At 38.6% G+C, this 12,359-nt stretch overlaps 1 protein-coding gene across 8 annotated transcripts in view; it reads left to right on the top strand.

Annotated features, from left to right (window-relative positions):
- CNOT1 (CCR4-NOT transcription complex subunit 1) overlaps window positions 1–12,359 on the top strand; it is a 94,471-nt gene that overhangs the window by 27,212 nt on the left and 54,900 nt on the right. For all 8 annotated transcript variants that reach the window (XM_069087612.1, XM_069087616.1, XM_069087614.1 and 5 more), the window contains exons 3-10: window positions 4,204–4,311; window positions 5,142–5,240; window positions 6,025–6,093; window positions 6,179–6,233; window positions 7,283–7,486; window positions 9,879–10,047; window positions 10,798–10,924; window positions 11,059–11,169. In XM_069087612.1, coding sequence (XP_068943713.1) covers window positions 4,204–4,311; window positions 5,142–5,240; window positions 6,025–6,093; window positions 6,179–6,233; window positions 7,283–7,486; window positions 9,879–10,047; window positions 10,798–10,924; window positions 11,059–11,169 — 942 coding nt within the window. The remainder of the gene's footprint in view (window positions 1–4,203; window positions 4,312–5,141; window positions 5,241–6,024; window positions 6,094–6,178; window positions 6,234–7,282; window positions 7,487–9,878; window positions 10,048–10,797; window positions 10,925–11,058; window positions 11,170–12,359) is intronic.

Raw genomic sequence — 12,359 nt, 5'->3', positions numbered from 1 at the left:
CCTAGAGGTACTAGGAAACCACTGAACCTTACTGGGTAGAGGATGAGACACTCACACCTACATTTTAGGAAAAATACTTTGGCGGCTGGATGAATATAGATTGTAATGGGGAAACTTGAGAAAGAGGGACCAGTTAGAAGACTTAAGCCATAGTCCAGATGAGAGGTGGTGAGGGCTTGAACTTAGGATGATGGGTATGTGAATGGAGAGAAGGGGAAATATATGCATGTATATGATATATATTTCTGTAATAGATATATGTATAATGCTATGTATACACACATATGGTGTTGTGAAGGTAAAAATTGCAAGATTTGGCAACATATTGAATTTGTGGAGTGAGAGAGAGTGAGAAGTTGAATATGATACTGAGACCAGATAACTGAGAAAATGGTGGTACTCTTGTCAGTAACAGGAAATAAGTTGGGAGGGTTTGGGTACATTACATTTTAGAGGCCTATTTAGGACATTCAGTTTTTGAGATGTTCAAGAGGAAGCTTCAGAGGCAGACTAAGGCTGTGTGTATAGATATGGGAATCATTTGCCTAGAGAAGGAACTGATGGGATCACCAAATGAGGTGTCATATAGAGTGAAAAGAAAAGGTCTCAGAATAGAGCTTTTGAGGTGCATACATGGTCTGAAATAGATATGAAGAACCAGCAGAGGAGACTGAGGTGAAGTTAAGTCATTTGTCAGTTACTGAAGCAGGATTCCAACTTGGGTCTTCCCGATTGCAAATTGAACATTAACCAATATATCACCTACCTTACTCTTAGCAGCTTATTTTTCCTGTCCTTGCGTTACAGTATTTCTCAAACCCATGAGTGAGTGAAATATTAATGGTATCTTTGTACAGTCTAAACTTCTATACACTTGTCAACTACTAATACATAAACAGTAAGATTAAAGTTTTTCTCTTATGATCTTAGTCAGCTTTTAACATAAGACATCCCCTTTGAAGGTTTGATATTGTGCCAATGATTAGATTTTTCCCTTTCTTTTATACCAGAGTATTGTAATGATTAATAAACTGACAATTATATTTTACTGTCTGGTTTTAAATAATTTTTTGCTCATGATAACACAGTGAGGTTGATAGTGCAGTTCTTTTCCCTTTTTAGAAATGAGGAGACTGACCTAGTGAGGCAGTAATTTGCCTAACATACAACCAGTAAGTTTCAGTTGGGTCTCAGTTTATAGGATTGTAGATTTAGAGGTGGAAAGAAACGTGTGTGTGTATCCACATACACACAGAAGTAGTTTTTTAGATTACAGTTGGACTCTTTGTGCCCCCATTTGGAGTTTTCTTGGAAAAGATACTGGAGTGGTTTGCCATTTCCTTCTCTAGCTCATTTGACAGATAAGGAAACTGAGGCAAACAAGATTAAGTGACTTGCCCAGGGTCACACAGCTAGTAAGTGTCTGAGGCCAGATTTGAACTGAGGAAGATGAGTTGTCCCAACTCTACTCCCAGCACTATCAGCTGTGCCACCTATTGCTGGGGACCTTATATAGTTTAAAGAGGAAGAGATTGAGAGGTTCACTCTTACAAAATGCTCTTTTTGTTTTTTGTTCTCATAGAGAACCAATGACATCAGGAAGGTGATGATGTCTTGACTTGCAAGTTAAGTGAGGTAAAGTCACTCCTCCGAAGCCAGTCTGGGTCCAGTGGCAGTATTGATTAGGATGCCTGGAGATGGCCACAAATGCATTGGGAGACTTGGACCTTTTTAAGCTAAGGTCTTTCCCAGGTCTCATTGTGAAATGCTAAGTAGTTTAGTGACAGAGCTCAGGTGAAGTCTAGTGCTTTTCCTATTTAAGGCAGGGACTCCTGACTGATCTTTCTGAGGAAATGAAGTGATCAAAGAACATTTGTTATTGGACTTGACAACTAACTTGAATAGTTCAGGCTTTTACTTGTTGAACTTGAATTTTTAGTCCCCGTGTTTTCCAGAGCCATACAATTCAGTATCCGATTTCATCACATTTTCTGTAGTAAGGAAGAGGAGTGTCTATTTAGAGACTATTAATGTAAATTGGTTGTTAGAGGGAAAAAATAACCTACTCTTGTTTTGCCAAGAGCATTTTTCTTGATGTAGAAGACAAGAAAAACGGGTGTGTAGTTCAGCATTCTCTTAGTGACTCTGTTGACCTTGGACATTGAATTCTAGAATTGATTTAAAGATTTGCTACCGTGTTTCCCCGATAATAAGACACTGTCTTATTAATTTTTTGGACAGAAAAACACCAGAGGGCTTATTTTCAGGGGAGGGCTTATTTTAATGAACATTGACAGCAAGTTTAATAAACAGGTAAATGTGAACAAAAAAATGTACCTTTATTCAATAAGCAAATCACTGGGGAAGAACAGGATGACGCGCTCACTGCTGCATCTGATTAGATGCAGCTCGGAGCGCGGCGTGCGTTTCACAGGGGGGGGTGCATACAGAGGGTACCGTAATGTAGCGTGTAGCGCAGGGGATCACCTTCACTACAGTAGCAATCTAAATAGGGCTTATTTTCGGGGGAGGGCTTATTTTAGAGGAATCTTACACAGTAAGGGGAGGGCTTATTTTCGGGATAGGTCTTATTATCGGGGAAACACAGTAGGTTATTTTCCCTTTTTGATATTTTTATACTGTAATTTGGACCTGGTTGGCAAACAAGACTCTTAGATGTTGAATATGATCTAGATTGTTACTCTCCTGTCATTGCATATTAGGCTAGATTTCTTGGGAGGAAAGAGTAAAATAAACAGTCATTTTTGGTGTTAGGGTGAATATAGTGTAAAGATCAGCAATCATTTCAAAGTGGCAAGGGGAAAATGACAATTAATTTGCATGCATGTGGCTTTTCCTGTTTTATCCAGTTGGCAGTCAGGAGTTTCCTCTTGACTTTGGTCTCCTTCTAGTCCAAGTTCTTGGAATAGATAAATCTCTTGCTCTCTCCAAACCTGACTCTGGACACTCGTTGACTTGGGGCTTTCGGAATTTTAAAGTTTAATGTAAGATTCCCTTGAACTTGTATAGAACAACTGAAAACTTCTAGGAACAATGTTTTATACTGCCCAGGTACTGGGCACTGGGGGTATTCTTCCACCCCCCCTACCCCTTCCCAAGGAAAAAAAACTGCTCAGAGACTTGTCAGGGCTGCTTGGCCTCTTAGATGGCTGAAAGGAGAGGGGAATCAACAACTCTTCTTCTAGTGGATTAGAGGACTGATTGAGGTTCTTCAGGCCTTCCCGTCTTCCATGCTTCTCTCTATCCTGTCCAGCCCCTGGCCATTGCCTTCTGATTCACTAGTGCAACTTGAGCGTGTCTCAACCTTGGCATTCGCCTCATTGATGCACTTAGGGCCCTGAAGCCAAACTTTTTTTTTTAACCTGTGGTCTCTTCTGTTTAGAATATGAGCTTCTTGAGGGTAGGGACTATTCCATTTTTTCTCTTTGTACTCACAAGTGCTTAGCTTAGTGCTTGGCACATAGTAAATGCTTAAATGCTTTTTAATTCTTTCAAAACTACTATATTTGAACCAATAACTTCTTTTTTTGAGGTTGTTTGTTTTTCAGTTGAGCCTGACTTTTTGTGACCTCATTTGGGATTTTCTTGGCAAAAATATTGATTGGGGTGGTTTGCCATTTCCTTTTCCAGCTTATTTTATAGATGAGGAAACTGAGGCAAATAGGGTTAAGTGACCTGCCCAGGATATCATCCAGCAAATATCTGAGGCTGATCTCAGGTCTTCCTGACTCCAAACCCAGGACTCTATCCACTTTGGAACCTATTTTTGAGGTAGACAAATTAAAAAAGTTAGGACAGTTTACAGGGTTAGTAAGATGTTTAATTTAGCCAAATTTAGAAAAAAATATGATATTATTATTTAAACATGGTTCATGTGAAATGTTGGTTTAAAGTTTTCTGTACCTTCAGGATTAGAGTAATTGTGCTTTTTGCCTATTGATTAAAATGATTTTAAGATTGTGTGCTAATTAGCTTTTTTCCCTTTTGTCGGTGATTTAATTTAAACCTAGTGATTTAAATACAGATTTCTTTATTTATAAAGTCAATAGGACCTGTATCTCTGCTTCTTCTATAATTGGGTATTCATTGTAGTTGAGAATTGTTTGTGACTTGGGTTTTTAAGCAAAAAAATGTATTTTTTTTTCCTGTTCTGATTGAACACATATTCATTGGTTTCTTCAGATTGTGAATCGACACGGCCCGGAGGCAGATAGGCATTTATTACGCTGCCTATTTTCTCATGTGGATTTCAGTGGCGATGGTAAAAGTAGCGGCAAAGATTTTCATCAGGTACTTTTTGCATATAATCAAATTGCATATATTTCTGTTAACCACACAGTTTTCATTTTGGGCAGAAAACATTCAGTGATCATGACAAATGGGTTAAATCCTTTGAAGGTACTTCTCGTTTGTAACTGGGAGGGGCTTGGTAGAGAGTTATAGTTCATATGGCGCTAAGACAGTGGTGTTAGTGTCTGCAGAATAGGCAGTGTTGCAGTCTTGGGTACAGAACCTTTGACAGTCCTGGATCTAGTTCAGGGAAAGTAAGTTCTCTTGAGGCTTTCCTCACCTGAAAGTGGAATAGATGCCCACTGACTCTGTGGGCTCTTCATAAGGGCTGTAGGACATCCCTCCCACCCCCAATCACTAGTTACAAAGCAGTAGCTCCTCTTGTCCAGGAAAGAGGGAATGCCCAGCTAAGGGAAGGGGAGATTAGTTCTTTGAGGCCAGAGATCTCATAATCACCTTTGGTGAAGAATCTGAAGTGTTGGAAATACCTTTTTGCTTAATACAAGTATTACTGCATAGATGTAATGGCATTTGTACTGGTTGTAACCATTATATTTAAATTATAAATATTTGTCCCTCATTTCTGTATTAAGAGAAGTATTTGCTCATTTGCTTAAGACTGGTATTGGTCATTGCATTTATTTAGCTGTCTTTATAATGTTTTTTCTAATCTATAATATTTTTTAAAGTTGCTTTAAGCAATGAGAAAATATTCTAATAGATTTATGTACCCTTTATTTTTTAAAAATTATGAAAAGGTCAGGTGCTTGTTATATAAGCATTTGAATAATAATTTAATCTGAGTAGTTACTAATTCTTCTGTTTTTTAGACTCAGTTTCTGATTCAGGAGTGTGCATCACTGATTACAAAGCCAAATTTTATCTCAACGCTGTCCTATGCCATTGATAATCCATTGCACTATCAGAAGGTTTGTATTCTTTATACTTTTTATCCTGTGAACTGGATATTAGTTTTTTCAGAAGAGCCATTTTATCTTTTTCAGATGTTTTAGTTTGGGGCAGGGAACCTGTGGCCTTCTTGGTCCTTGGGTTTGGCCTTTTGACCAAGTTCAAGCTTTACAGTTTTATGAAGGAAATTTGTTCTGTGAGGTTCCCCAGCCCTGTATCTAGTTTATAAATATCTTTGTGGTAAAGGTAATTTTTATTTCTGGACGATGTGAATCACTGGATGTGAGTCCTGAAGTCACACAAGTACTAAAAAAGACCTGGGATTCAAACCCAGTTTTCTCATTCTGTGTTCAGTGTTTTTCCCTTTCCCGCAGCTTTCTTACTAGGCTTTCATTGTAGTTTCACTGTTGGTGTTTTGACCATGCCTCTCTCTAATGACATGTAGATGGCTTAAAAAGTTTGGATCATTTTCTGCATTCACTTCTTACTGTAAAGAGAAGAGGGAACTTGACTGGCTTGAAAGAGTTTTGAACTTATTGCCAGAAGACCTGGGCTGTAACACTGTTTTTAGCGTGTGATCCTGGGCCATATTTACTACTTTCTTCATAGTTTTTTGCTGAAGAAATTGAAAATTAAGGGTGATGAATACTAGGTCATAATTATGGGTTCTCTTGTGTTTTGCTGTGAACAGGCCCTCTATGGAATTGTTTTGCTTATCTTCACTGATACCCATATCAAGGAATAGATAGAAGTTTTAGAAAACTTAATAAAGTCATTCATGTGTTACAATTTTGTTGGTTTCAGAGTCTAAAGCCTTCACCCCACTTATTTGCCCAGCTGAGTAAAGTTCTCAAGTTAAGCAAGGTTCAAGAGGTGGGTGATTTTTGATTATGAAGGTTGGGGAAATTGAAATGAGCATATCAAGGGTTTTAACCTTAATCTCATCTTCATATTTCAGGTCATTTTTGGTCTTGCTCTCTTGAATTCTTCCAGCTCAGATCTACGAGGTTTTGGTAAGTTCAATGAGGTCTCCAAAATGATTTAATGAAGTTAGAATTCCTACTCTTTTAAAGTAAAATAGAGCTTACATAGGCCCAGGCAATCAGGTGTTTTATTTTCTAACATTGGTTTCCCATTGGATGTTGAAATAATTAGTTCACTTAATTGTCACAGATCACTTTGTGATAACCCTAGTTGTTAGAGGCATTGAAAGGAACTCAGCCTTTAGAAAATGTGGGAAGATGATTTTGTAAATACATTTCCACATGTCCCTGCTGAATATTTGGAACCATGGTACTTTGAAATTTTTCTTTAAGCTTCTTATATTTGGTGCTTACACACTTTGGAAAGCCACAGCCATAGCTTCTAACAGCAGTTTGAATATCGTTTCATCGATGTCTTTTGTTTTTTATATCAGTTATTCCCAGATAATCACCTATCTCCCCCCCCCCAGTAAACTCTCCCTCGTGATAGCTAACATCTATATCGTGCTTATTATGTGCCAGGCGCTGTGCTCAGTGCTTTATAATGACCTCTTTTGGTCCTCACAACAGCCCTGGAAAGGTAGGTGCTGTTGTTATCCCCCATTTTACTTGTCCAGGGTCATGAAGCCAAATAAGTCTCTAACTCAGTTCTGTCCACTATACCATCCAGCTGTCTCAAAAGAGAAACTGTTAAGCACAACCAATCAACATAATGACCCTGTCTCATGATAACCTGCCTTTTCCTCTTCTTGCTTTAGCTTACAATATTTGTGTGTTTTTGTGTGTGTGTGTACAGGGGGAAGGGATAAGGACCTAAAAAAAAAAAGTATTAGGGGCCGAACCCAGACTATTTGAGCATTTTAACATAGCTTCATTTTAGAGTGGGGTGCCCTTTAAAATGGAATTATTTCTGTGCCAGGATCAGGCTTGAGCCTTGATTTGACAGTGTTAGAGTTGGGCAAGAAGAAAATAAAGGATGGGATTTTGAGAGACAGTAGAGAAGCACTGGGTTGTTGAGTTAGTTTTTCTTTTTTTCAGTATCATAGAAATAATGGCTTATTGTTGGTTCCTCCTTCTAGCTGCCCAGTTTGTCAAACAGAAACTTCCAGATCTTCTGCGTTCTTACATTGACGCAGACGTCAGTGGAAATCAAGAAGGTGGCTTCCAAGATATTGCCATAGAGGTCCTGCACCTCCTCCTCTCCCATCTCCTTTTTGGGCAGAAGGGAGCTTTTGGGGTTGGACAGGAACAGATCGACGCTTTTCTTAAGACACTGCGTAGAGGTAAGACCCTTCACTCTCTGTCTGGTTGAATTGTTATGAATGGCAGTCCTTAGGCACCTTCAGTTTATCTGATTAAAAATAATTGTATTTAGTAGATGGGCCCTACGAAGGGAGACAGTCACCCTTCTGCTCTTGTTAAATGTCCTACTGAAAGCATTGCAGAGCATTCTGTGCTGGAATGGTGTTTCATATTCTTTTACATAGCTTGTGATTCTCATTCTAGGGTCTTTTACTTGGAGAGAAAGTTGTGATCTAATGAACCCCGTGTTGGAACTAGAATTCATATGGAATATGGTTCTCCAGTTAAATCTTTTATGATAAGAGCAACAAAGGCCTTTGAATAGGTTTAAGAAGAATGCTTGGTGATCTAAACATTGGGAGCAACTGTAGTTAAGTCCAAACAAATCTGCCCTGGAAGCTGAATATGAGTGTAGTTGAGAGGTTATCATTCTAAAGCTTTCCCCACATTTTGTTTTTCTCTTAGGTTAGGATAATTGAAACTGAAAGTAATAGTTTTCAGTCTCAGAAATATGGTCCTGAAGGCTTCTGTTTTGGCGAAGGGCCTCATGGAGATGGAACATAGTCATTGTCATTGATGGTAGTCTTTCTTGGTGTCTCCTGGGGCTGTTAGGCTCCATTTTGAGTTGCATTATTTCATTTCCTCAGTTAAAGGGAAGCATATGGGAGCATTCATAGTTCTCTGCCAGCTCTTGAATTGGAAATCAATTGTCAGTTCTCTTCTGGGGAAAGCCAAGTAATATCTTAGTTATTGTGAATGTTATCAAACTAACATCAACTGGTCATTTTAAATCTAGTTAATTTGAAAGCTCTATTAAAAAGAACTGTTAGGCTAGAGTACTACAAACCAAAGTCATCTTTCTTCCCCAAACCATGCTTTCTCTGAACTTTTTGTAGTCCTCTCAAGGGCTACCATCCTTCTGTTAACCCAGACTTGCAACCTTATGGTCACCTTAGCTCCTTACTCTCACCTCCACATGTGCAGTGTTTTTACTGCATTTCTTACACATCCTTCTTTTTACTCGGATCTCCCTCAATTTAGGTTGTTAACCACCTCTCATCTAGAGCATTGAAATAGTAACTGGTCTGTCATCCACCCACTCAACCACCAAAGTGATTTTCTTACAGCATGGCTTCCTATTACCTCCAGGATCAAATAGAGATTCTTTTATTTGGCATTTATAGCCTGGCCCTTTCTTACCTTTCTAGTCTTCTTAGACTCACTGCCATGTGCTCCAATCTATTTGCTGTTTGTCCTGCATGCTGCTTTGTTTCCCATTTTGATGCCAGGTGACCCTATTCCTAAAATGTTCTCCCTCCTCAACTCCGCTTCTTTTCCCTGGCTTCCTTTAAGACTCTCATTGTTTTCAGGAAGTCTTTCCCAGGCCTCCTAGCTGCAAAGGCCTTTTCCTCTGAGATTCACCTCCATGTACTCTATTTATCTTGTATTTACCTGTTGTTTCTCCCAGTAGAACATACACTGTATGAGGGCAGGGCCTGTTCTCCCTGACTTTGTGCTTCTGATCCTTGTAGTGATGTCCCATCACCAAGAGTCACCTTCTCTAAAGGAGAACCATTTGAGGAGCACACGTGTATACTGAGCAGGGTCCTCGGTGCATGATAAGTGCTTGATGACTGACAAGAAGCCTGGGAAGTAGGGAATTAGATGGTACGATGAGCTCAGCAACTCCCAGGATTGAGCAAGACGGCTTGGCTTTGACCATGAACCTGTAAACGACAGGAGCCAAGTTTTTCTTCAAAGTGGAAAATGGCTTGCTTAATATTTGGTTACCATAAAAATCAGCTGGTGCTACAACTAGGTGTTACAGCTAACTGCCAGAACGGTAGGGTCTAGGGTCAGGAAGACTCAACTCTGTGAGTTCAAGTCTGGCCTCAGACACTTACCAGCTGTGTGACCCTGGGCAGGCCACTTCACCCTGTTGGCCTCAGTTTCCTCATCTATAAAATGAGCTGGAGAAGGAAATGGCAAACTCCTCCAGTGTCTCTGCCAGCAGAACCCCAAACAGGGTCGTGGAGTTTTGTGAACAACTGAGAAATGACTGAACAGCAACAAAGCAATTGTCCAAGGTAGCTAGGTGGCTCTGTGCTGGGCGTGGAGACAGAAAAACCTGAGTTCAACTTAGCCCTCGGCAACTAGCTGTGTGACCCTAGGCAAGTCACTGAACCCTGTTTGCCTCAATTTCCCCAGCCATAAAATTGGGGATGATAATCACACATACCTCAAAGGGTGTTTTGAGGATCAAATGAGGTAATGTTTGTAAAGTGTTCAGCACAGTGCTAGTCACATAGTAGGTGTTATGTAACTGCTGGCTATCATTATTAAGAGTTTTTAACCATCCTTCTCCGTAAACAGATTTTCCCCAGGAACGTTGTCCTGTGGTGCTTGCACCACTACTTTACTCTGAAAAACGGGACATTCTAATGGACAGGATCCTGCCTGATTCTGGAGGGATAGCTAAAACCATGATGGAGAGCTCTCTGGCAGACTTCATGCAAGAAGTAGGCTATGGCTTCTGTGCGAGGTTGGTAGGAATAGTATTGCTGTTAAAAAAAATTATCTGCAAATTCCACTGTGAATTTCTGAAATGTGTTCCTGCTGTTATATGTTTGCCACCTATGTCTTTACTTTGTAGTAAAAAAAAAAAAAAAAGCAAAATAAACCACTGATCCCTTTTACATTTCTGAATGTATCCCTTTCTACTCCAGAGAGTCAGGCCTGGTCTGTGGGCATTTACCTTTTTTCTTTTTCTTTTTTTAATGGCCATGACGGTGACCTCCTTTATTCCACTGTATACTTAGCAATGAAACCTTTGGGTCAGAGGGTACGAACATGTTAAAGCTGCTTTCCATGATTTCAGAATGCCCACCAACAGTGCAGCAGTATCCCTCTCTACCTACAATTATGCTCAATGTTAATTATTTCCATTTGTGGTTATTATTTTTCCCTCATGATTAATTAAGTAAATTTTATACTCCCAACCTAGCAATATTAAAAGAATACAAAATGGACCAAATTACGTAGGCTATATGATATATGCAAACACTCTTCAAAAATTAATACTACTTTTCCATTTATTTGACTATTAGAACATTAACTGAAAAGTTCCATGGTTAAACTATGCCCCTTGAGAGCAGGGACTGTCCTTTACCTTTCTTTGTATCTCCAGCACTTAGCATAATGCCTTGCACGTAGTAGGCAGTTAACAAATGTTTAGTGACTGGATCATTTTTTTAGTATGGCATCCTGTTTTAAAGTTATGTTTTTCTTTCAGTATTGAAGAATGTCGCAATATAATCATGCAGTTTGGTGTTCGAGAGGTCACAGCTGCTCAGGTTGCCAGGGTTTTGGGAATGATGGCTCGGACTCATTCAGGGTTGACAGATGGCATTCCATTACAAGTGAGTTATGAAAGACCAAATATTTTACCAAATAACTTGTAATAACCTAGTTTCTTCATTGTAATTAAATTCTTCTGTGATTGTCATCTATTTCTTATATTTCCATTTGCTAATTAAAAGTTCCACTTTCTCAGTCTATCTCAGCTCCTGGCAGTGGAATATGGAGTGATGGAAAAGATAAAAGTGATGGAGCACAGGCCCATACCTGGAATGTTGAAGTCTTGATTGATGTTCTCAAAGAGTTGGTGAGTTTGTTGCCATTCTGCTTTTTAAGTGTGAAGTAGATTCTAAACCAGGTATATTCATTCCCAAAGAAAATTTTCCCTTTCACATTTCCTTTGCTACATTCCCCTAGCAAATGAAATAGAAAGAAATTTAGGTAGGACTGTAAATAATGGATTTGTGGAAAGGTGATCTCAGAGACAGTTGGATAGCAGTGACCAATCATTCGTTCAGTGTTATAGACCTTTGCAGACTTCTTTTGGGCACTAGAAGATAGTGCCTGGAAAAGAGTATGAGGAAGAAACAGAAAGAGTCATCCAGGGAAGCCTTCAAAAAGATTCATTCTCTCACAAAAGATTGAAGTTTTGAGGTAGGGAAACTGAAATTTAAAGAAGGTCCTAGTTTGCTAATATAATAAACGTCCATTTGAGGATAATTGAGAATGTGAATGGAGTTTTCTCAAGGATAATATCCAAAATGATAAACATTAGGTTAGCCACAGACTATATTACTGTATCTTGAATAGTCAAACTATTATAGAATGTTAAAATCTTGCATAGGACCTAAACTAAATGGCATTTTAAGTATAATTGAAAGATAGGAAAGTTTTTGGAGTCCTTGGCACCAAAATGTTATGATGGTTTTAGGTTGTATCTTAATTAAGATTTATACTTCTTTTAGTTTGTTCTCTGTCCTTTTTGTCTTCATTATGACATAAACCTGTTGGCCAGCTTTTAAACTTATTTCTTAAAATTGTCAGACCTTTCATTTTCATCTTCTTAGCTATGTAGTAGCAATTTTCTTGTAAATTGAGATGAAGAAATATAGTGAAAAAGGTTAATTTCACATGAAGAGTTTATATTTGAATTTTTGTTTTACAAAAGGGATTAGTTATTACTTAGATTAAATTTAGAGCCTGGAGCTTCTGTTTGATGATATGAACGTCATTTAATTCAGTATAATACATATACTTCCTTAAATGCTTGTCATAGAAAGAGTATGTCACATAGCTTATACAGAATATCGACTAGATCCTCAACACCATCATTTTGACCTATTTTTGAGATTTATGATATGCTTGGTCGTAATAGATGTTTTGAATTTTTTCATTCTTTGTATCTTTTTGCTCAGGGTAAAGGTGGTAGAATTTTGAAACAGAAAATGGAGGAGGGTTCAGAACATATGAACGGGAACTGTGAATTGGAGAGAACTT

The sequence above is a fragment of the Petaurus breviceps genome, unplaced genomic scaffold (genome assembly GCF_028583685.1).
Source record: "Petaurus breviceps papuanus isolate PSGF00001 unplaced genomic scaffold, PetGlider_PUasm1.0 182, whole genome shotgun sequence".
Taxonomy (NCBI): Eukaryota; Metazoa; Chordata; class Mammalia; order Diprotodontia; family Petauridae; genus Petaurus; species Petaurus breviceps.
Note: the sequence above shows the minus strand (reverse complement) of the source record. Positions and strands in the feature narration are given on the sequence as shown.